This window comes from Harpia harpyja, chromosome 1 (genome assembly GCF_026419915.1).
Source record: "Harpia harpyja isolate bHarHar1 chromosome 1, bHarHar1 primary haplotype, whole genome shotgun sequence".
NCBI lineage: Eukaryota > Metazoa > Chordata > Aves > Accipitriformes > Accipitridae > Harpia > Harpia harpyja.
In genome coordinates, this window is record NC_068940.1 from 61,064,641 (window position 1) to 61,086,051 (window position 21,411).

At 43.1% G+C, this 21,411-nt stretch overlaps 1 protein-coding gene and 1 long non-coding RNA gene across 2 annotated transcripts in view; one reads left to right on the forward strand and one right to left on the reverse strand.

Moving 5' to 3' along the window:
* Positions 1–3,720, forward strand: part of ITPRID1 (ITPR interacting domain containing 1) — a 48,173-nt gene extending 44,453 nt beyond the window's left edge. The window contains 1 exon segment of the mRNA XM_052796676.1: positions 302–3,720. Within this exon segment, the coding sequence (XP_052652636.1) occupies positions 302–709 (408 nt within the window). The 3' untranslated portion in view covers positions 710–3,720.
* Positions 3,721–9,736: 6,016 nt separating this feature from the next.
* Positions 9,737–10,878, reverse strand: LOC128142246 (uncharacterized). The gene is made up of 3 exons (XR_008235332.1): positions 10,767–10,878; positions 9,974–10,091; positions 9,737–9,840 (listed from the first exon to the last, which is right to left on the reverse strand). It is a non-coding gene; the product is annotated as an uncharacterized LOC128142246 (long non-coding RNA).
* Between the last annotated feature and the right edge of the window lie 10,533 nt (positions 10,879–21,411).

The following is a 21,411-nucleotide window of genomic DNA, read 5'->3' on the forward strand; positions in this document are numbered from 1 at the left end:
GGACTTGTCTTTGACTCTTCCCTGACAAGCTTAGGTTAGAGAGTCAAGGTTGCAATGGCCACAGACTGAAGTCCATTTGCAGATTTTCCATTTGGCAATTAGATCTATCTGTTGGAATAAAATGTCCTTTAGGCTTTTCTCCTCTTTTTTATGGCAACACCTCATTTCCCAGATAGTGCACCTCTTCTTTGGACCAAGCAGAAGAAGCAGGCATGCTTCATATACTCTTGTGTATCCTGCTTGATTCCTTTTATTATATTTTTATTACTGCAATATGCTTTTCCTTCTATTTTCTCTGCAGCAGCTGGACCAATTACTAGCAGAACAATCCCATCTGTTTTCTAAGCTCGGACTCTCTGATTGGAAGAGAGAAAGAAAAGCCCAGAATAAACAAGCATTTCCAGATGCTGCTGACACTGCACATCCTCGAAGTGGGTGCTCAGAAATGGTGCTCCAAAGAGCTCCTAGCAAAAACACGACAGCAACAGGCTCGCTTTCTGCCCTGCAGCCAGGGGGACCACCAACACAGTTTCCTACCAGGACAACACCTGAGCTGAATTCAGCCGAGTCTGCCCCACAGGAGCTCTCTACCAGTAAAAAGGAAATAAAAGGACCTCCCCAAGTGAAAATTAACTTTAAGGCATTTATACACAATGTAAGGAGGTGTTTCAGTCTCACCCTCAAGGTTTTAAGTGGAAGGGATCGCTGACCTGCAATGCAGTTTTACTGTTCTGTGTCTCATTGCCACAGCCTAGATCAGGACCCTTTCCTGCTAAGCCATGCATTCATCCAGAGGGATGGAGCCCATGTTTCAGGGCACTTCCAGTCTGCATAGGCAACACAGGCAGAACTGGGACTGGACCTTCCTTGATATTTCTCAGTAAGCTGTGGCAATGATCTAGATGCTCCAGACAGAAGAACATATAAATACGTGGAGGGTATTTGGCTTGCTTGAACTTTGAATGCAACTGTTTGACTACTTAGTATATCCAACCCTCTCCCACCGTGTGAAATTAGTAATTTATGGCTTCAATTTGCAGATACAATTATCCAGCTTTACAAGGGCAGTAAAGGCAGTGAACTGGAAGGTTTGCTGTTTTTCTGAAGAAATTCAAAGTCAGCATTTCTGACTGATCTATTCTCACAATGTAACCATAAAAAAAAAGTTTGCCTGCCTCTTTTAATCCAAAATATGCCTAGAAAATCTCTTAGATAGCTGCCTTATCATTTAATGATCTCTTCCACTTAAGCACGTCCCAATTTTTAAAAGATTGATTTAAAACATTGATCATTCTCTTAAATGAACAATTAAGGTTAAATTCTGCATAAACTTCATGTAAACACCATGGGAGGGAATGTTCTTTGTTGTAGTCTTATACTACTTTCTTGATTTATGTTGATATTACACTGATATTTCAGGACATGGTTTAGTGGGCATAGTTGACGGTCGGACTCGATCTTAAAGGTCTTTTCCAACCTAAACAATTCTGTGATTCTATGATATTATCAAGCAGAATCAGGTTCTTAGCACAGAATTCAAAGAATGAGAACCATAGGCAGTGAGGAACAAAGAACTGAAATATCTGAGATCACAATTTGTCATCTTTTGCACCCATTTCCTTTTAAGACTAGTCTTGGTCATTCTCTCAATGTACAAAGAAAATAACACTTTTTTTCCTTTTTTTTTTTCCAGTTGAAGAAATCTTTCCAAAATTCTTTAGGTAATGATTCAGCAGAAGGAAAAGACTGACAGAGGACAGACTTACGGATTTTGTTTTTAATAATTGTGGCCTTTTTCCTGAAATGCATGGTATATCACAGAAACAAATTAAGAAAACATTGCATTATAGCAAGTTCTGATCCCAGGAGTTTGATTTGCAATAAGATGACTGGCCAGAAAAGCAGGCATTTTTAAAGGATGTTTAGAAGAGAGGCACTATGTATTTTGCTGTTCTGTGATTGCGGAACCTACTACACTCCTCTTAACAATCACATGGGATAGGGCTGTTCTTTGCAAAGTCATTTAAAAGGAAGAGGAGAGGGCTTATTTTTGAGAATAACTTGCAGACAGCCCAGGAGATACCACTAGAAGGTATTCTCCTTATAGCCAGTTATTTTAACACAGTCCTTCAACCAATATTAATCCTCAAGCCCAAACTACCTTGTATAGTCCTAGCCACATTCTAGATTTTAACTTGCTACTAACTTGCCTCTGACTAATTTTGTGAGGCTTCTATCTACTGTCAGTATCAAATCAGAGGCTCACTGATGGTGCATAAAATGTTAAATGCCTGCTCTGTTAAACTATTACTGTGGATAGTCTCCTGGCTGTCCTCTTTCCTTTTCATATTTGTTTCATATAAATCCAATTAAAACCAAAATGAGATGAGAAACACAGGATTTTCTACATTATAAGCCTTGAATCAGAATCCTGGTTCAGTTTTCTGGGGATTGTGTAGAGCCTGGATTAATGCAGAAAAAGCCATAAGAAAAGACCTCTCAGGTTTGGATCACAGCAAAGAAATTCAACTGGTTCATTTTCAAAGCAGTGCAGTCTGTACTACTGCTTTCAATTTAGCACTTCCCAGAATGTGAGATGTCCTACTGGCTTGTTTGTTTAATGCTCTGGAGGGATCTTAGGTGTCATTTAGGCTTTGGTGTTGCAAATCACAGCTCTGCAAAGGTGCAAATAGAAGTAGCATTTGCACATGTTTAAGGAGAAAATGGAGTCAAACATGCTGAGCAGCCTCGAGGCTCCCTGCACCTCTACATTTCCACAGATGTTCAGGGTAATAAAATGATTGGGGGGAGAGAGGTACATAACATAGGAACTGACAGGAATCCTCCACAGCCTGCTGGGCCATGAATTTTACTGGTTGAAATTTGCCCCTTTCTTGAGACCCCGCATGGGATTTGTACACCACTTTCACACTATCAATTGTTTAAAAGTTTATACTGAGAGTTTATAGTTATCAAGATTTATGATTGTGACAGTATCTTCAGGCAGCATGCAAACAGGACCAAAACATCCTTCACCTAAGTTTTGGTGGAACAAGCAATAAATTTGACTTAGTATTTTCTCTCTCCACTGGCTTATGAACTGCATTTGCAGATGTTGTACCTCAGTTTGTGGAGGAAGGCAAATAAAGAACATGGTGAAGGACATACAATGATGCCAGTGCTGAAGGTCTCCTGGAAGAGAGGATGGCTAAGAAGCTTCCTTGCCTCAGCCACACCAGGCCTGCGATTCCTCCCATGAAACAAGATGTTTTTTGCAAGTGTCACTGCAGCATGATGCATAAAAGCTCTGTAGGTATGTGATGCTGCAACCACTGTCTGCCTGTCTTATATCCATGTGTACAGAAGATGGTATTGGCAGGTGGCAGCTGTTCTTGATTAGAAAGATCATGCAGGACCTCTGGTGCCATTTGAACTCTACCATTTGTATTCTCAACCAGGACTGAATTTGACTCCTGCTAACAAAACTTTCCTGTTTGAATGGTCTCTAGATTGATATGTGCAGTCTAGTTCCTCGTTTCAACTTAATACAAAATCATTTCATGCAAACAATGGACAGGATAGGGTTGCCCCATATCCAACACTTAGACACCTACAAATATTGTTACCATGAACTTGTTTGCATTTATAGCTAGATAACCTTTTAAGTCCTCAACCTTGTTTTAACAGTTAAGCAGTAACCTTGTAGCAATAAAAAACATACTAAACAACGGGAAAGGGAAAAATCTTCTGACTCATCCCAGAGCACAAGTGATATTTCACTTCATAACTCCTCCAAGCATATTACAAGGATGGCTGGAAAAAGTCTCCTAATGCTGCTGTTGAAGATGGGAGAGAAAAGAAAACACGCAGTAATTTTGTGATCAGGAAAGTCCGGGGTTAGCACTGGTGAGTGTGCCAGCCAGCTGTGTACCCACTTAACCTCACAGTGTTACCAACCTTTTAAACTCTATCATTTATTTCCTTTTAGGGCAGTCATAAGCAAACATGGTGGGAATCTTAATGATAACTCCACAGAACTAATGAAATAATACATATCTGATTGAGTATCATAATTGCTCTAGCTAGCTAGAACCATACAAATTAGCTTGCAGGCTCACAAGGCAGCAGGTCATATCTGGGGGGGGGGGGGCTACATTACTTGTGAAAAGCATTAGTGCTAGGCAGTTTGCAATTTGAAGAAACCAACCCTGTGACACTGCAGGACTTCTGACCCCCTCCCCCACCCCCCAAAAAAGAAGGAAGTATTTGAGCAAAAGGCTGGTTTCCTCCCTATTCCACCTCTCCAAAACTGAAATAGGTAGAACCATTGGCTCTCTTTCACAGGACTGTTGAAGCCCCACAAAGGTCCATGCAATATAGATCAGACCTGCTATGGGAAAGGGTAAGATGTATAGGGTGCATGTATGTTACAGCTGTGGTTCTCCCTGCTTTCCAGTGCTCTTTTGGCATCTCTTGCATGCAGAAACCTATAACTGCCACCTGAAATCCTTGTAACTCCCTGTTAAAGGCTCAGCATTTCCTTTGCCCTGGTCACAATTTCTGGAGTGCAAGGGCAACATGCAGCCTCACCAAAGCAGGAGGGAGGAAAGGAAGGGGGCAGGCAGGGGGAAGTTAATTAAAAAATGGTTCCCTAACAAAGACAGAAAATTCAAAACCTAATGATTGCTTTTGCCCACCCTAGTTCAGCAGCAATTTGTGTCACTTGAATTTTACTTCTTTTGTCATTGTCTTTTGCCTTCATTGGTTTTCCCTGATGCCCCATAAATCTTTAAACCCTGAAGCTAAAAGAGGCTGCATTGTGCACCAGCTTGAATATTGATTTTGCTAGAGTATAAAATCTAGAGAGATAATAAGGAAATCCATCTAAGGTACCCTGCCAAGGGCTCCCATTAGTTGCTTTACCAGGCATCAATTCAATAAACCCTCGAGAGCAGCACATGAATAAACATAAGAGCCTGTCTGGCATGTTAATGCATCAGTTGCCTAATTGTCAATGCTGCCAACAGACTCCAAGAAAAGTACTACCTTGGGAGTTCAGCCCCTTCCAACTTCAAGTCCAAAGAAGATTTGACATTGGCTTAGAAGAAGGCAGATCTTAGGAGAGGGGGTGTGACAGCCAAATAACATGGGCACGGCTGCTTTGAACGCGGTGCTGACCTCTTGCTGGATGCACAGCCCAGCTCTACCCAGTCTGGGCATGCTGCCTCCATATTGCATCCCAGTGCATGGTGATGAGGTGCCCCAGGTCAGGCCCAGGGCTTTCCCTGTGCAGGACTGGAATTTGTGTTTGGAAAAAAAAAAAAAAAAAAGTCTCAAATCTTGGCCTCAGGCAATAGGAATAAACTGGTCCCGAGCTGCTACATACGAATGACCTTCTCTTCTAGGGCTGCCAGCAACCCTGGGTGGCAAGAACCCAGCATCTTATTCCGGGCTCTATCATGTGTTTTCCCTGTGACCAGGGCCTTTTTCTTTACCCCGTGGGGACCCTTATTCCTGGCACAGCTTCTTTCTGTCTTATCTAATGAGGTTTTAAATTCCTCGCAGAGAAGTTATTCTCTCCTAATGTGTTCATACGGTGCCTGGCACAATAGGGGCCTAATATCAGTTGGGACCTCTACTTGCTGCTGTGATAATAATTTTATGAGCAGCCTTTCATTAAGATCCATTGCTACTTAAGAAACAGCTGCAGTGTCACTTTATAAGGCTGTTGACTGTTTTAACTCCCTCTGCTCCAGAAACAACGTTTTGATCTTCCCTGTAGAAATGGATACGGGTAAATGAGGCTGAAGCATGAACAAAAAGGCAATTTTGCTATCAAGTGGGAAAATTCAGAATCAGAACATCTGAGACTTCCAGGAAATAAAAGAATGTGAAACAACACTATTCTCACCTCGCTGGAGAGGTGCATTTGAATTCATCCATCTTCATTTCATTCTTTTCCATTGTCTTTCAGTGGGTGCATCACTCAATTAGCACAGATCACAGCTAGTAAGAGGGACACAGGTGTGTCCCATTGAGGCTATTCAACCTTAACATGGGAAACATTTATTACCATGACAAATAATGCAGAACACAGGCAGCCTTTTCCTGATTTCCAACCCCCTCCTAAATTAAAATACAAAAGATGGCTGTTAGGACGTTAGAGTTTATAGTTAATGATAGTCACAGAAGTAGTGAGGATGCAAGAAGCAGAAGAGAATAAAAGTCAGAGGCTAAGAAGTTTGGGGTTTTTTTTCCCCCAGCCCTTATTCTAAGGGAGAGTAAGGGCTCCCTGGGGCCTCACCTGAAGATGTTGACACATGTATCCCTTGCATGTCATTGGCAAGCTCTGACCCTGTCACCTTCAAAAGGCTTGTGCAGATATACAGACAGGTAAAATATTCCTCCTCTTCTGTGCTCTCTGCTTAGCCAGCTGCCTCTAGGAATGACTGCAGCAAGCATTCATTAGAGGGACTTTAGGTAAAGCAAGCATCTGCCACCAGGGGTCCTGAAAAGGAGCAGGATGAAGGTCCTGGGTGGTGAAGAAAACTGTGGCGTTCATCTTGACATTCCCATACTCCATCTCATTTCAACTTCACTGTACGAATTTTTTGGAAATTGCTTTACGTCAGCTCCTAGTCTGTGAAGATACAGCAAGATACACCTTTTACTACAAGTAGAGCTTCCTTTCCAACAAATGATTCAAGTCAAGCTATTGTAGACCCACTGTGAAACAAGGGGAGAAACGTCTGCAGTTAAATATTATCTTGCTGGGGAATTAGCTTTTTAAAGGTTGCCTGGATTTTCCAGATGTTTTTCTAAGAGAGAAATTATGTGGAGTAGGAAATAGTTATAGTCACTTAGAGAAAAAAAAAAGAAAAAACTAATTACTTGAAAACTAGGGTCTATTGTATCAGTGACACTTCTGTAATGTCCTGCATAAGGGCTCCACTGCCCTTAATTTTTGATCTACAAGGAATAGCAATAATGAGAAAATGTTACTCTCTTTACATCAGGAGGGCTGCTCCAGATCTAGGGTTGCTCTAATCAGAGCAGAGCACAGTGGAAGCAGGGTAGCCTGGACACCTCACATCCTTGTCCCATTTAACAAATAGAGAAGTGGAAGCAAGGACACCTGAGTCATCCCAAATCAGGCCAGGCAAAAGTGAGAGCTGCCTTTCTCAGGCTTGGGCTTCCTGCTGAGCTAACCCATGGAGGAGTGAGAGTGGGGGGGGGGGGGGGGCCAAGGGTGGAGGGGAGCTGGAGTGAGATGTCCAGGGAAATTTGGAGCAGCTGGTGCCAAAGAAATCTCATTCTGGGAGCTGATGCAATAGCCTCGTGGTGTCAGCAGGTTGTATCCAGCTGTTGCCTAGCAAGCCTGTCCTCAGAGATGGGCACCAGGAAGCACACAGCAGCTGGGCTGACTACCACCCAGGCAGGAGGCGAACGGAGGGGCTCGTGAGCAGCATGGGGGAAATGTTGCAGCTGTGGATGGGACAGGGGAATCTGAAAACAAGGGGCACACATAGAAAGAAATGGAGAAAGAGCAACAGCTGAGCAGGTATAATGAAAATGAGAGACCTGAAATGAGACACCTGAAACTAGGCAAAGGGATGAAGCAGAAGTTTATCTATGTATAGATTTATCTGTTTAAAGGTAGCCCAAATGTATTAGTGCAATACATAGAGTTCCTTCAATGAAATAAGTAGGCTAACTTAGCCCTCACTCAGAAACCTGGGGAAATAAATTCACTTGTTGCTCTTCCCAAGGATGCTTACAAGCACTTCAGAATCACAGACTAGCAAAGGGGTTAAAGGCTACGGTAAGATCAAGACAAAGCACAGAGGAACAATCAGTTTAAGGCTATCCAAGTCCTCTATAAATATAGCACCCAGTGGTTAAGAACATAAGAAATGGGCTACAGGGCCAGACCACCTGTGACAGGACTATATCTTTGACAGAGAAACTGGGAAATGTTTTTCAGGGAGAGCCTTACTACTTTTTTTGTAGGCTGCTCTCCCCATATGTCCCCAGCAGCCACAATGGTTGGATAAGGGGCATTGGAGTGTATGTTTCTGCCTGTCCCTGTTAGCATCTGTTAATGTTACAGAATCGCAGGAAGGCAGGTTGAGACCTCTTGAGATCATCTAATCCAGCACCCCACTCAGAGAGGGAGGGACTAGCCTGCCCTCTCCATTAACATGTCTAATCCTTTTTGTACCCTCTTACCATGAGCTCCCACTACTTCCTATAGAAACAAAGTCCAGAAGTTTGATACGTGCTATGTGAACTCTTTTGTTTTATCAGTTTTAAACTTATCTCCTACTTTTGATGAATGGCCTCTAGCTCTAGAACTGCAGGATTTGGTGCAAAAGTGGTCTGCATTCACCTTCACCATTTTCCTGATTCTGTAACTCAAGGAGCCTAGCATCTCCAAACTGAAGAGTCCCAACCCCTTTAGTCTTTTCTCTCCGGGCAGTTCCTCCATCCCCTTAATCTTTTTCCACCCAGATCTAGCTGGATGCCAACAAAGGTTTTCCAGATTTTTAACTTTGTACATTTCTTTCTGAAGTTGTTAGAAATTCCAGTGAATTTTCTCCTTCAGTCCTACTTACAAAGTCAGCTTTATTATAGCTACTCATTTCTGCTGCCGTTCTCCAATCTCACCGGAAAGAGCTGAGTCTGAAGCTGTTGCCGTCTTCTATCAGAAATATCCTAGAAGAGCGCCAAGAGTCCTTATGAATTTTGAGGAGAATCATCATAGCCCGCAAACAAATGCTCAGCCTTAAGCTTTATTCTCTCTTCTGAGTCTTCTCAAAGTTCAACCCTTGCCAAATCCAAGTCTTTACTCAATTATAAGTATTCCTGTATTAACACTAGAAGTGTTATGGAAAACGTACAGTCTCTTCTCCTTGTCAAAGTCAAAAAATAAATACATGGAAGAAGGAGGAGATGTAGGGTAGATGAAAGGTATGGGACTAGAATGAAGACGGGAGGAAGAGAGAGGACTGAGGAGAAAAGCAGAAAGAGGAATGCAGTCTCAGACGCACAGGTGGCTGCAAACAGTAAAAGCAGGAAGCCTGGACCCCTGCACTAGAGGCCATGCTTACATGTCAGAATGGCTATCGGAAAAGGGTAGTCTGTCTTTCCTGGGAATCCACAAGGAAGGCAGGGAAGGTCACAGAGGCTATTTGCCCATCCTGATGCAGCTCCTGGACAGTAGGCACCTATCCGTGGTGAAGAGAAGCCAGGGATGGACATCAGCAAAGCATCCAGTCAGAATGAGTTTGCAGATCCTGGCTAGGACTGGCAGATGGATAAATGATTCTCCCCATGTGCTGTATGACTGTGCAGACACTTTTCTGTTACTGTTTTCCCCTTAGTTTATAGTTTTACTCCTTCTTTACTGGTTTATTCTTTACCTCTGCTATGGGAGCTCCATTGATTTTTTTTTTTATCTCATACCCTCTCATATTCAGTCTTTTTTTGTGCTCTGTATTGTAGCCAACCTGTCAGGTAAAGCTTTAGAGTCCGCAAAGACAACCTCAGAGAGTCTCACTGGGAATATTTAAGCAAGAGGATGTGTTGGTCTTCTGCTAAGCAGCTAGCACTGTGAGATCGCAGCAAATTCAATACAAGAGGGATAATGTTAACACAGTTAAGCATGAATTTAGACATGTCACTGCTAATCCCTAGATTAACAAGAGGGAAGGAAATGTGTCAAAATAATAAAGTGCCTATTAAAAAGGCTGTAGAGACAGACACTGATCCATAGTTAGCACCAATAGATGACAGAACATCGTCAGTCAAGCGTGAGCCGTCATCTGGCAACACTCTGTTCTGCAGAAACCAGACGAGTTAGGGACTTATGTCAGACTCGCTGGGGATTTCCAGACATTGAAAGAAAGAAATAAGGAAAGCAAATTTGGAAGAAAAATAAAATAATATATATTTTTTTTTTTTAAATCCTCACCTTAATTTGGTGTCTTTAGGACTTTATCCTTTTGTTCTCTGGGTTGACAGGGGGAATTGATGATCCAGCAGGGTACTCGTATGAACTGTGTGAAATTGCTGTCTCAGTCACTGAAGCCCTTTGGAGGAATAAATTAATTACTCTCTTTAGATCATACAAGGAAAGAGGATAAAGGTCTCAGAGGATGACAGGTAGGAACCCTAAAAGTCTAAGACAGCTGGAGAGACTCAGAGGCTATGTGAAACACAGGGCTTCTCGGGCACTAATCCCACGCTGCTGATTTAGTTTATCAGCTAACAGCATGTATGTGAAACTGGCTAATGTTACTTCTTAATGTTTGCTAGTGGTTATCCTTTCCAGAGGGGTAAGGAGAGTGTCTAAGCTGGTTTTTAAAGATGCCCTGGGATGAGCCCGCCATCCCTTCTGCTGGGGTTGTGGGAGTGCCATACTACAGCCCAGGGCAGCAGAAGGCAGACAATGGTTGGGGCCAGCGCCTTGGCTCTGCCTGACTTCTGGACGGCACGCTTGGCACCAGCAAGACCTCAGAAATCATTAAATGAAAAAAAAAAAGGGAGGGTGGTGGTATTTTTTTAATTGCCTTATGGTCTTGAGCCTCATTTGAGATTCTCCCTATAAGCAGGAGGTCTAGGAACTTAGCTGGATGTGTCACTCACTCTGTATCTTATTAGGAAAGTAAGCGGCATACAGTATTATATGTGCTTGGGCATAAGGTCCATGGTAAAATCAAAGAGGAACCTATATCCATTTCTCTTTGGTGTAGCGTAAGAAATACCTGCTTGCTGTCCTCTGACGCTGTCTTTTCCCAGCATTCATTAATAGAGCATCACCTTTCAGTGGAAGAGAGGGGTTTTTGCAACCTCCTATGAAATGTTCTGGGAGTTTTCTTACTTCTCCTTTCTGTGCATCTATGTTCAAATCTGCCTATACTGTTCAAAAGAAGGTTATGTGTCAATTAGTGCTTTAAGGTATAAACTTGATATCTGATTATTTTTATAGCTTGGGTTCTTACTTATACCACTCCAAGAGAAACATTTCAAGGATAAAGATTAATTACTTTTAATGTTGCTTCATATTTGTTATGCTGCAGATAATGCTTGTTTTAAGTAAGTGGAAACAGGTGTGTAACAATTGATTAAATTAAATTAAACAAGCAAGTAGGGAATGAAATGCACATGGCTATTTTCAAGGAGAGATATTGTAAACACTAATTAAGCAGCTGGAAATCAATAACTACACAAAACTATTCCCTCTTCCCAATTTTACGAGATGGAAGAAGCCCTGATGTTTTCAATCATGATGTTATTTATACCTTGCTGAGGAATAAACAAGAGGTGCCCATAACCAGGCCAGCCATGACATAGATGTGGCTAGCTGAATTTTCTTACCTGGCCCCTTCTGAATCCTGTAGAGGCCCAAGAAGCTTGATGTAGCACCACTTTCACACTGCCCATTGATTCCCAAAAGAGAGAGTGACTTGTCTGAAGTGAATCATTTTCAGAACTAATTAGCAAAAATAACCCTCCATTCCCCTTCTGGCTAAAATTAAGTCCTTTTACATAAAATAAGGGATGGCTAGTACCTTTCCAGTGCTGAGTAACCATGCAAGACTACTATAAATTTAGTGTGTATATGAATAAAAAAGGCATAAAAAGGGGAGAAATGGATTTGCAAAATTCTCCAACGGCCTCAGTATTAATTTCTGCTCTTAGAGAGCCGCCATTAGCACTGACCTTCTTAGTCAATAGATGTGCTCCCTGCAGAAGCACAGACAGGCTCTTGGCTTTTGCAACTAAAATCAGTTTGATGGCTTTTTCTACTACTGCTAGCAGAAGTCAGCGCAGCTAAGTTAAAGCAAGAAGCTACTTTCCAGTCTATTTTGTGCAATCCTGTGCACAGATATTTACAAAGCTCCTAGCAGCTACCCGTGTGCTGGCCCACAAGAGGCAACAGAAGGCTAACGTTGGATGCACAGAGGATCCACAGCAGACAACTTGCCTCATGGGGTTGATTTCCCAGGTCTCCCCATGCTGGTTAAGGAAGGGGTTTCCCTGTATGTAATGGAGCAATGCCTGTGCTGGCTGAGGAGGTGGAACAGGTCCTGCTGCTCAGAAACCGGTGGCCAGCCCTGCCTGCTTAGCATTTGCATTCACAAAGCCTGACTCTGAGGTCTATGGTAGATCACTAAAAATAATAATTTAAAAAAAAAACAAAACAAACCACCACGTGTGTGGGGAGGAGAGAGATGCAGTCTTCTCTTTTTGTCCCAGGGGCCCCCAGGAAAGGTGAGTGAAACAGGTTCAATCTCCATCTCATGCATACCATCTCCAGCCAATCCTGAACCAAGTCTGGGTATATTTTACAGACAGGAATGTGGTATGTCACAGGATCTGGATGGATGCAAGCTGTCTGGATGGATGGAGCTGTTCCACTTGACATAAATAATTAGAAATTAATTGGAACACAGACTGTGCTATGCCCACCCTTCCAGACCCACATCTTCCTACCACCATCATCTCCTCTCCCTGCTGCTCTAACAGGATGTGGTGGGTTGACCCTGGCTGGAGGCCAGGTGCCCACCAAAGCCACTCTATCATTCACCCCCTCAGCTGGACAGGGGAGAGAAAATATAACAAAGGGCTTGTGGGTCAAGATAAGGACAGGAGAGATCACTCAACCAATTACTGTCATGGGCAAAACAGACTTGACTTAGGGAAAATTAACTTAATTTATTGCCAATCAACCAGAGTAGGGTAATGAGAAATAAAACCGAATCTTAAAACACCTTCCCTCCATGCCTCCCTTCTTCCCAGGCACAGCTTCACTCCTGGATTCTCTACTTAACCCCACCAGCGGCGCAGGGGGACGGGGAATGGGGGTTATGATCAGTTCATCACACATTGTCTCTGCCACTTCATCCTCCTCAGGGGCAGGACTCATCACACTCTTCCCCTGCTCCAGCACGGGGTCCCTCCCACAGCAGACAGTCCCCCCATGAACTTCTCCAGCGTGGGTCCTTTCCACGGGCTGCAGTCCTTCAGGAGCACGCTGCTCCAGTGTGGGTCCCCCGCGGGGTCACAAGTTCTGCAAGCAAACCTGCTCCAACGTGGGCTCCTCTCTCCGCAGGCCCACGGGGCCTGCCAGGAGCCTGCTCCACCGTGGGCTTCCCACGGGGTCACAGCCTCCTTTGGGCATCCACCTGCTCCGGCGTGGGGTCCTCCACAGGCTGCAGGTGGATATCTGCTCCACCGTGGACCGCCATGTGCTGCAGGGGGACAGCCTGCCTCACCATGGTCTTCACCAGGGGCTGCAAGGGAATCTCTGCTCTGGCGCCTGGAGCATCTCCTCCCCCTCCTTCTTCACTGACCTGCGTGTCTGCAGGGCTGTTTCTCTTACATGTTCTCACTCCTCTCTCCGGCTGCAGTTTCTGTGCCACAGCAACTTTTTTTCCCTTCTTAAATCTGTTATCCCAGAGGCGCTACCACTGTCACTGATGGGCTCAGCCTTGGCCAGCGGCGGGTCCGTCTTGGAGCCGGCTGGCATTGGCTCCATCAGACATAGGGGAAGCTTCCAGCAGCTTCTCACAGAAGCCGCTCCTATACCCCGCCCTGCTACCAAAACCTTGCCACGCAAACCCAATACACAGGGAAGCCATAAAAATACTATTCCTGAGGAGGATGACTTGGAGGAGCAGCAGAGGGAGCAGGGAGAAGAGGAGGCTCTTCTGTCTCCTGGCTTTACAAGTATGCATCTGCAGCTTTTATTTTGGGTTGTAACTGCACCCAGAGGTTTAAGTGGAAGGCTGGATTTACTATCATCACTGGAGCACCTTCAGCAGGGACCCACGCTGCTGCTTTCACAAGGTCTCTGTTTGGTCTTCCTTCCACATGTTTAGAAGCATTCGTGACAGTGGCTGTAGAAAGCAGGCACTCTTCCACAAGATCCTCATGGAGGTTTGCCTGCGACTGGAAACTCATGTTGTTTGGTTTAAACACACATCGTACCTTTGGTGGATGGGAGTTTATGTAATGAAAAGAGGGTTCAGTTCAACTTGTGTTCAAAACCTATTTGCTGGAAGATCTGTCCTCCTTTTCTCTCATGTTTTATGTTAATTTCCTGGCCCTGCTGAACAAAAATAAGTCAGTCCTCTGTGATCTCACTGGACCACTAAAAAAGAGAGGCAGCTCTCACCTGCCTCTGCAAAATTTCCTGATATTAGCAATTATTGTTCTGATGTTTCATCACTGATAAGTTGGAAACCTACCAAAGAATGGGCATTTAATTAAACTACACTCAAAGAGGCACTTTTGATGGTTGGACAGTGCTTGAATTGAAGCAGTCTTTATTAATGTAACTGAAATAGATACTGACCACTGCATATCCGCTTTACAAATGTTCCTTTCTATGACGTTGCCCTGGCATTGTTCTCTTCACATAAATCAAATGGTCTCTTTTCACTTCAGAAAAGACGTTTCCCCAATGCCTTGTGGGCTGAAATAGTAGGGCTAAAAGTGAATATGTGCATGATTGCTCTCAGGGGAAGAAAAGTTGCCCAGTTCATTCTGGTGATGTCAAAACTCTATGTATGTGCACAACAGAAATTGTATTGTATTAGCTGATTAATCAAGCACATTTTCTATGTATCGTGGCAATGCTCCTTATTCTAATGGCTGCCTCATTAGAAACATCTTTCTGGTAAGGTACAAAATTTTCCTTTCTGAGACAATGGAGAGTTTCATCTCCTGAGGTCCAGGCTCCATTGAAGTCACTCTTCTGGGAGAGTTTCTGGTTTTTATGTTGTGTTGGGAAATTAACTTTGTGCCATCTTGGCCCCATTAAACCAGTGGGAGTTTTGCCTTGGACTGCAGTAGAATTAGGATGTTGTGCACTCTATAATAATTGAACCGGAAATTATAGGAGCACAATCTTCCTTCTGCCCTATTAATGAGCTTAACAACTTGCTAGGAGCAAGCTTCTGCAGATAAAGAATCTGTGCAAGTATTTACACAAATCCCACACGAAGCAAAGCTTATATGTCTCGAATGAAATGTAATGTACCCCATGCTGGGCTCAGTGTTCAGCAGTTTGCTGCCAAACCTTCAGCCATGCTCAGCTCTATTGACATTATAGGAAGAATGGATAAAATGCTAATGACTAACATACCTTTTTGGTATTAGAATTGCAAGCTTGAAATGCAGGCACTGAAATCAAGGGGAATTTTAGACTTTGTTTCAATGGAAGCAGAGCTGCTTCTATGAATTCCATCCAGCACGAGAGAGAGAGTGGTGGTGGTGGTTCTTTTTGAAATATTTTATGCTATGTCCTTTGTACCTCCACCTGTAATGGAATAGATTGTCCCAGACAGAGGACACCATCCTGCCCTGAATAGCAGGCAGTAATCTGCTTAGCAATAGGAACCAAGCAAGGACCATTAGCACACTTCCTTCCTCTTTCCCTTCATTTTGCTGTATGGGCTGGATTGGCAACCTGAGAGTTGAGGGATGTGGGATGAAGACAATGGTGAAAGCCCTGCATGACTGCTGCCAATGGTGCAGGACCACTGCCACTGGTGCAGGACCACTGCTCTTTTCTGGGCAATCTGGGATTTCTCAGGATCCACCACGGGATGCAACACCCGTTGTTTCCCCTCAGCCCTTAGCACAGCTACACTCCTCCGGAGGCAGGGCTACAAACCAGGCAGCCGTCAGTGAGCTGCAAAAAATCCTTGCACACTGCAGGAGGCCAGAGTGCTCTTGCTCTGACACCTTCTGTCAGCAACACAGCACAGAAATGCTTTGTAGGGATCATTTGAGCAAGCTGTTAAGGACAGAGGGTTCAAATAAGCTGCCCATAAGTGGATTGGGGCATGTTTTGATTGCTTCATTGGTCAACATGGTATGGGTCTCTAACATCTTTATTATAGCTCCTCAACTGTGCAAGTAAAAATGTTTTCTCAAAATCCCCAGAATTACAAATTATGATAGTTACAACGTGTATATATATTATGTATGTATAACACCACAAAAACAACTGCTTTCTTCAAAATCATATCCTGATAAGAAAACTGCAGTCCTCAGTCTGCCATCATCACATGATGGCAATCAGGGCTCTGACTGGGCCAGCCAGTTGACCAGGTAAGGACTTAGACATTAGCCAATGATGACACCCACAATGAAGCAGCAAAGACATGGCATGTAGAAGACCACTTCCTTGAATTCCCATCCTCTGCATTCTCTAGCCAGCATCAATTAATCTAGTATGGTTTCTCCTCTACTGAATTTTTCAGGACTGTAAGTACTGAAAATTAGGTTTATTTTCCTTTGTAAAGTCAAAAGAAAGACATCCCCCACCCCCACCCCGAAACCTCAGGGTGCGGAAAGATATGTTCTTATCTCTTCCTACAGAGGGGAGGTGCTGAAAAATGCCCAAGATGCAGCTCATAGTTTGCTACTGACTGAGCTATGCTGGACAAGTCATCATCTCTGCCCAGATCCCGCCTTGAGGCCTGAGCCAGCCACAAACTGGAAGTTTGTCAGCACAGCGATGCGCTCTCCTTGCACAGTAGGGCAGTGACTAGCAAAGACCTTGTGATGCTGCTATAACACGAAGAATAAAGGGGTGTAGGATGCTTGCAGCAAACTGGAAATTCCCAGGGAAGTTGAGAGGAGGCAGTATTCACCTTCCCTGAATTTCTTTGAAAACCCTCCCATGCAGATCGCTCTGCTTCTTGCTTCTTTGTTTCATGCCCTGGATTGAAAGACTTTTGGTCTGGTTTCAATCAAGCCTAGTTTATTCCTCTTTTGATAAAGTGTTTACTGGATATCACATGCTGAAATATCCTTTGTCAGGAAAGTTCACAGACATAATCTCAGATGTCTATATCTCTTTGCCATCCTGCTGCGAGGCACAGACAGGCCCAGGGACAGCCCAAGTTTGCTAATCAGTCTCTGTCTCTAGTCTGAGAGATAAGCCCACGTTGTAGGCACTGGCGTTTCTCACACCCATGCATGTAATTTCCAGTCAGAGAAGTTGTTTTCTTCCCAGGTTTGCAGTCTAGTAAAACAAAGCAGCCAGCGTGGAGGGTGTTAGAAAGGAGAGCAAACACATTGGTGTTTTAGAAGCTGTTTAATATTTTAAGCTATAAGTGCAGAAGGGCTGTGATGGTATTTGAAAATATAATGCTTGGATGCAGAGTTAGAAATGCTGTAATCTTGTCAAGTCCATAGTGTTTTAGCAGAAAGACCCTGTGTGTCAATGCATGGGAAGGCGTGGGTTCAGCGCCTAATTAACTAGAGCAAGAAGATAGGGGGTAGGGTGAGGAATGGCAGTGCATGCTCCAGGAAAAGGAGCAACATGACAGATGTAATGCCCCTGGAAAGGGAAGAAGAGAGACTTCTCTCAGAGATAAAGGGCAGCTTTAATTCCACCCCAGCTCCCACCTTGCTCCATGCTGCATAAGAGTGATGCATTTAAGGAGAAGCAAAAGTTACACAAGCCAGAGGTCATCTGCTACTGCTTTGTCCCAAGTCTCCCTGGAATATAGTTTTCCACTACCATCTGCCATTTGCTGGATTTTTACATCTGTCTTTCCCTAAAAGTAACCCCTCCAAAGCCCCCTGACATAAGGATCAATGAAAACTGTGGAGCGGAGTCTTTAGGAACACCAAACTTGAAAAGTTTTCTCCCTCATTTAAAGCCATGTCTTTTTCTTTCCTTGTTTTCTCCTAGCTTACTCCTCCTGAAGTAAGCAGGAAGACTTGGTTATAGACTAGATACATCAGCAAATGTTAAGTTATCTATCTAAATGTAAAAGCACAGGTTAATCTACAATCATTTTCATGTCAATTTAGTGTGATACTTTTTTCCCTTGGCTTTGTGCAAGAAGCCTTGGCATGACAGCCTGACTCTTGACATCATAGAAACTCCCTTTGCTACTCTAAATGGGGTTATTCTCTTCCTGCCTTTTAGGTCTCCTTCGTAATCCCCCTAACCTTTACAGGGGCAGGGGGAAGGACATTTGCATGAGAGCCATCTGTCAGGGTAGATAGAAATTCCAGACTCCTCTGGGCCTTAGAGACTGCTCCAGCATTGAAGGCTTCACTCAGCAGTACAACAAACCCAGATGGTTTCCCTCTTGGACCCGGGACAAACGTGTTGCCTTTCAGGACGTGGCAACGATTTTCCTCAAGTAAGCCTTCTGTTTAAAAAACGTGAGCTATCTACACATTTGGATCTGTGATAAATGCAACTTATGCCCCTATATGCATATTCTTTTATATATAAGGGAAAATTTAGATGTTTATAATCATTTGTCTGAAAAGTTAGGCGCATTGAGTGCAGGTTTCAATCTATTGCACTTTTAACCTCCACAACTTAAAAGGAAACCACCAAAGACAAGTGTTGACTGTACATCAAGCAATCTGTCTGATAAAAAAACAACACTGCGTATCTATCTATTGATCGAACTTTGCTGGCCGCAAAGTAACTTATTTAATCAACCATAGCCTGTTTTATACCTATGACAACACTTATAAAGTGACTAAATGAATAAATTGGTCCTTACAAGATACAACTCCTTAATTCTCCATGTGTAAATTTACTTTGGGCATGCACATGCATGCAGCAGCTTAGGAGTTAGCATAAACCTGGGCCAAACTTTCTGTGCCATGCAGTGGACTTTCACACAGAAATAAGTAGCACAGGCTGAAGCTGGGCTTAAGCACATCAGGATAGTGTGAGCCCTGAGTTTGCTTATCTGGAGGAAGTATTATCTTGGATGTAAACACATATTACTGCATATAGAAGCCGCTTGTGGCTGGATCACTAACAGTGTTTGGATTTCTAAGACCTGTTAACATGAAATCACCCTTCACTTCCACCTCATCAGGACTTCTCATTTATCTGAAAATAGTGCCAGGGGTTGAAAGTCAAATCTGAACAAACCGTAATGTAATTAGTTGAGTACAAAACCCCACAGAACTACAGTGAAACATCTCCATATATACCTTTGATCGTATACTAGTTTTTAATGCCTTTCATGGTCTTCTGCAGTAGATACGGACTATGCAGCGGTGACAATTACAACTATGTCATCTTTAGGACAATGGGCCTCCCGGTACTGATATAACCTCTTTAGAGAGAGGGTTTTGCATGGGAATGTACTGTCTCCAGTGTCTTGTTTCTCTCCTATGCAGCACAGTCTCACCTCCTTCCCAGCAGACTCATCCTTGCCTCTGCAGGCAGCATCAGATGCTCTGGTCCACACCCATGCCTTGTAGGCAGACTCCTTTGCATATTTGGCATTTTTCCCAGACCATAATGTTTATTAAAAAGACAGACAGTGTTTTTTAAAGAGGACCAGTGTAGAAATCTATCACAATAGAACTATTTTAATGATGGTAGAGAGGAGACCAGAAAAGGAGAAAGCACAGGCATTTAAATGCCCCATGGAGTCTGAGGTTTGCTAGCCTCAGCGCTCAGCCAAGCTGAGCAATCTACTTGTAGTAATTCTCCTCCCATGCCAAAAGTGGGATTTTTATTTAATGTAAAGCTTCTAAACAACCAACCAACCACCCCATGTATTATGAGTCAAGGCATAATAATAGTCTTGTTATACCAGGAATTCCTCAAAAACCAACCCTCCAAACCCATCACACCAGCCCTGTTTCATTCATCACACATGACCTGGCCCAAACCATAGGCTCACGTATGCCAGAATGAGCATGGCACCAGTAATCTGTAAGGAACAGAGCTTTACCTGGCTTCCCCTTCTATAAATCCAGTGTTTTAACTGGTTCACACTGGACTGGCACTGCCATGAGTAAGGTCTGATTTTGGTCTTCAGTTTGGACAGATTCAAAGCGAGTTCACTGCGAGCAAAATTACAGCTGGAAAATAATCTTTACTAGTTACCGCAGTATTGAAAAGCCAGCTGTGCTTGCATTGCAAAACCAACTGTAGACCTACTATTGACCAGCAAGCATAACATCAAGGGGCACCATGCCTCTTTCAAGAAATCATTCTCTTATACTGTGCTGAAAAGCTTCAGTAAGCCAACTTTCCGGTATAGAAAAGGAAAGTTCTAACAGGAAAAAAGTATCAAAGGAAGGCCAAATTCTCACTGCCCTTTGGACATTTGAAAATTCAACCCTTGAATTACAAACCAAGCCAGAAACAAATATAAAAATAACAAATGCATAGGTAGGTAATAGTTACATATACGTATGCATATATGTGTACGTGTGTGTATGTATATATGTGTATGTGTTTGTGTATTTATCTGGTTTCTATTAGATCATCTCCTCCTTTCCCATCTGTCAAAGCTGCATTGCCTGTCTTCTAAAGCACTAGCCTGGAAACTTTTAGACATGTGTTTAATTACATGAGTAGTTCCCCTAGTGCTGATGGGAATACCCGCATACAAGGGTAAGGGGTTAAAGTGCAGATTTATTACAGACTCAGACTTCTTCCAGGCTATGCTTGTGAAATAACTGAGCAGGAAGGATTAGAAAGCTGGAAGGAGTCTCAACCCTCTTACAAGCAGGACAACAATCATAAATGTTTAAAAGATCAGATTTGGGAGTAAATCCTCCATCACACAGGTAATGTGACAGCCCCTCTGGAAAGACTGGGATAAATCTTCTGCTGCAGTAAAATGCTTCATGGCATCGTGCAGTACCTCACAAATGTAAGAGGTGACTAGGGTTGGATGTGTGAACTTGCTGAGGGTGATAGGCCACTTTCCTCATGAGTAAAGCTATCCTGTAATATTCCCAAAGCATCCTTGGGATCTGGTGGCTAGAACAGGAAATTATTTTCTCATCCTCAGGGCATTTTTCCAGTGCTATAAATGACTGACTGATGTTTTCAATCAGGACAATGAAAATCTAAAAAGGCAATCTTGAGCTGAGTTTCAAAATATATTTCTGATTTGAGCATTTTGTTTCATGAGCTGATTTCTCAGTGATCTCATTCTGAATTTCTGAGTTCATAGAAAAATATGAAATAACTTGTGTTTCTAAGTAAAAGGCATTTCAGTGTAAAAATAGAGAGGTTTTTTTATCTAAAATTCACTGCAACAAAGAGGTCTTGACAATGTTGAAAGTAAAATCAAAGTTATATGTAAATGGGCAACTCATAAAAAACAATTTTTTTATAAGCAGTTTGGGGGTCGTGTGGTTTGGAGGAGTTTTGCGTTGTTTGTTTTTTTTTTCTTTTCAGTTAGAAATCTTAATCTTGCAAAAAAAATCTTAGTGTACTTTACTTAGAAGCCTATGCTCCATTTTTCCAGGAGTTATTTAAGCATTTATGAGCTTGCTTTTAAAAATGGGTCTCTGAGACACCTAAACACATGCACACAACTTTTACACTCTGCTAGGTAATGAATGTGCTTGTCTCTCCCAGACATCGATGGGGAAAGC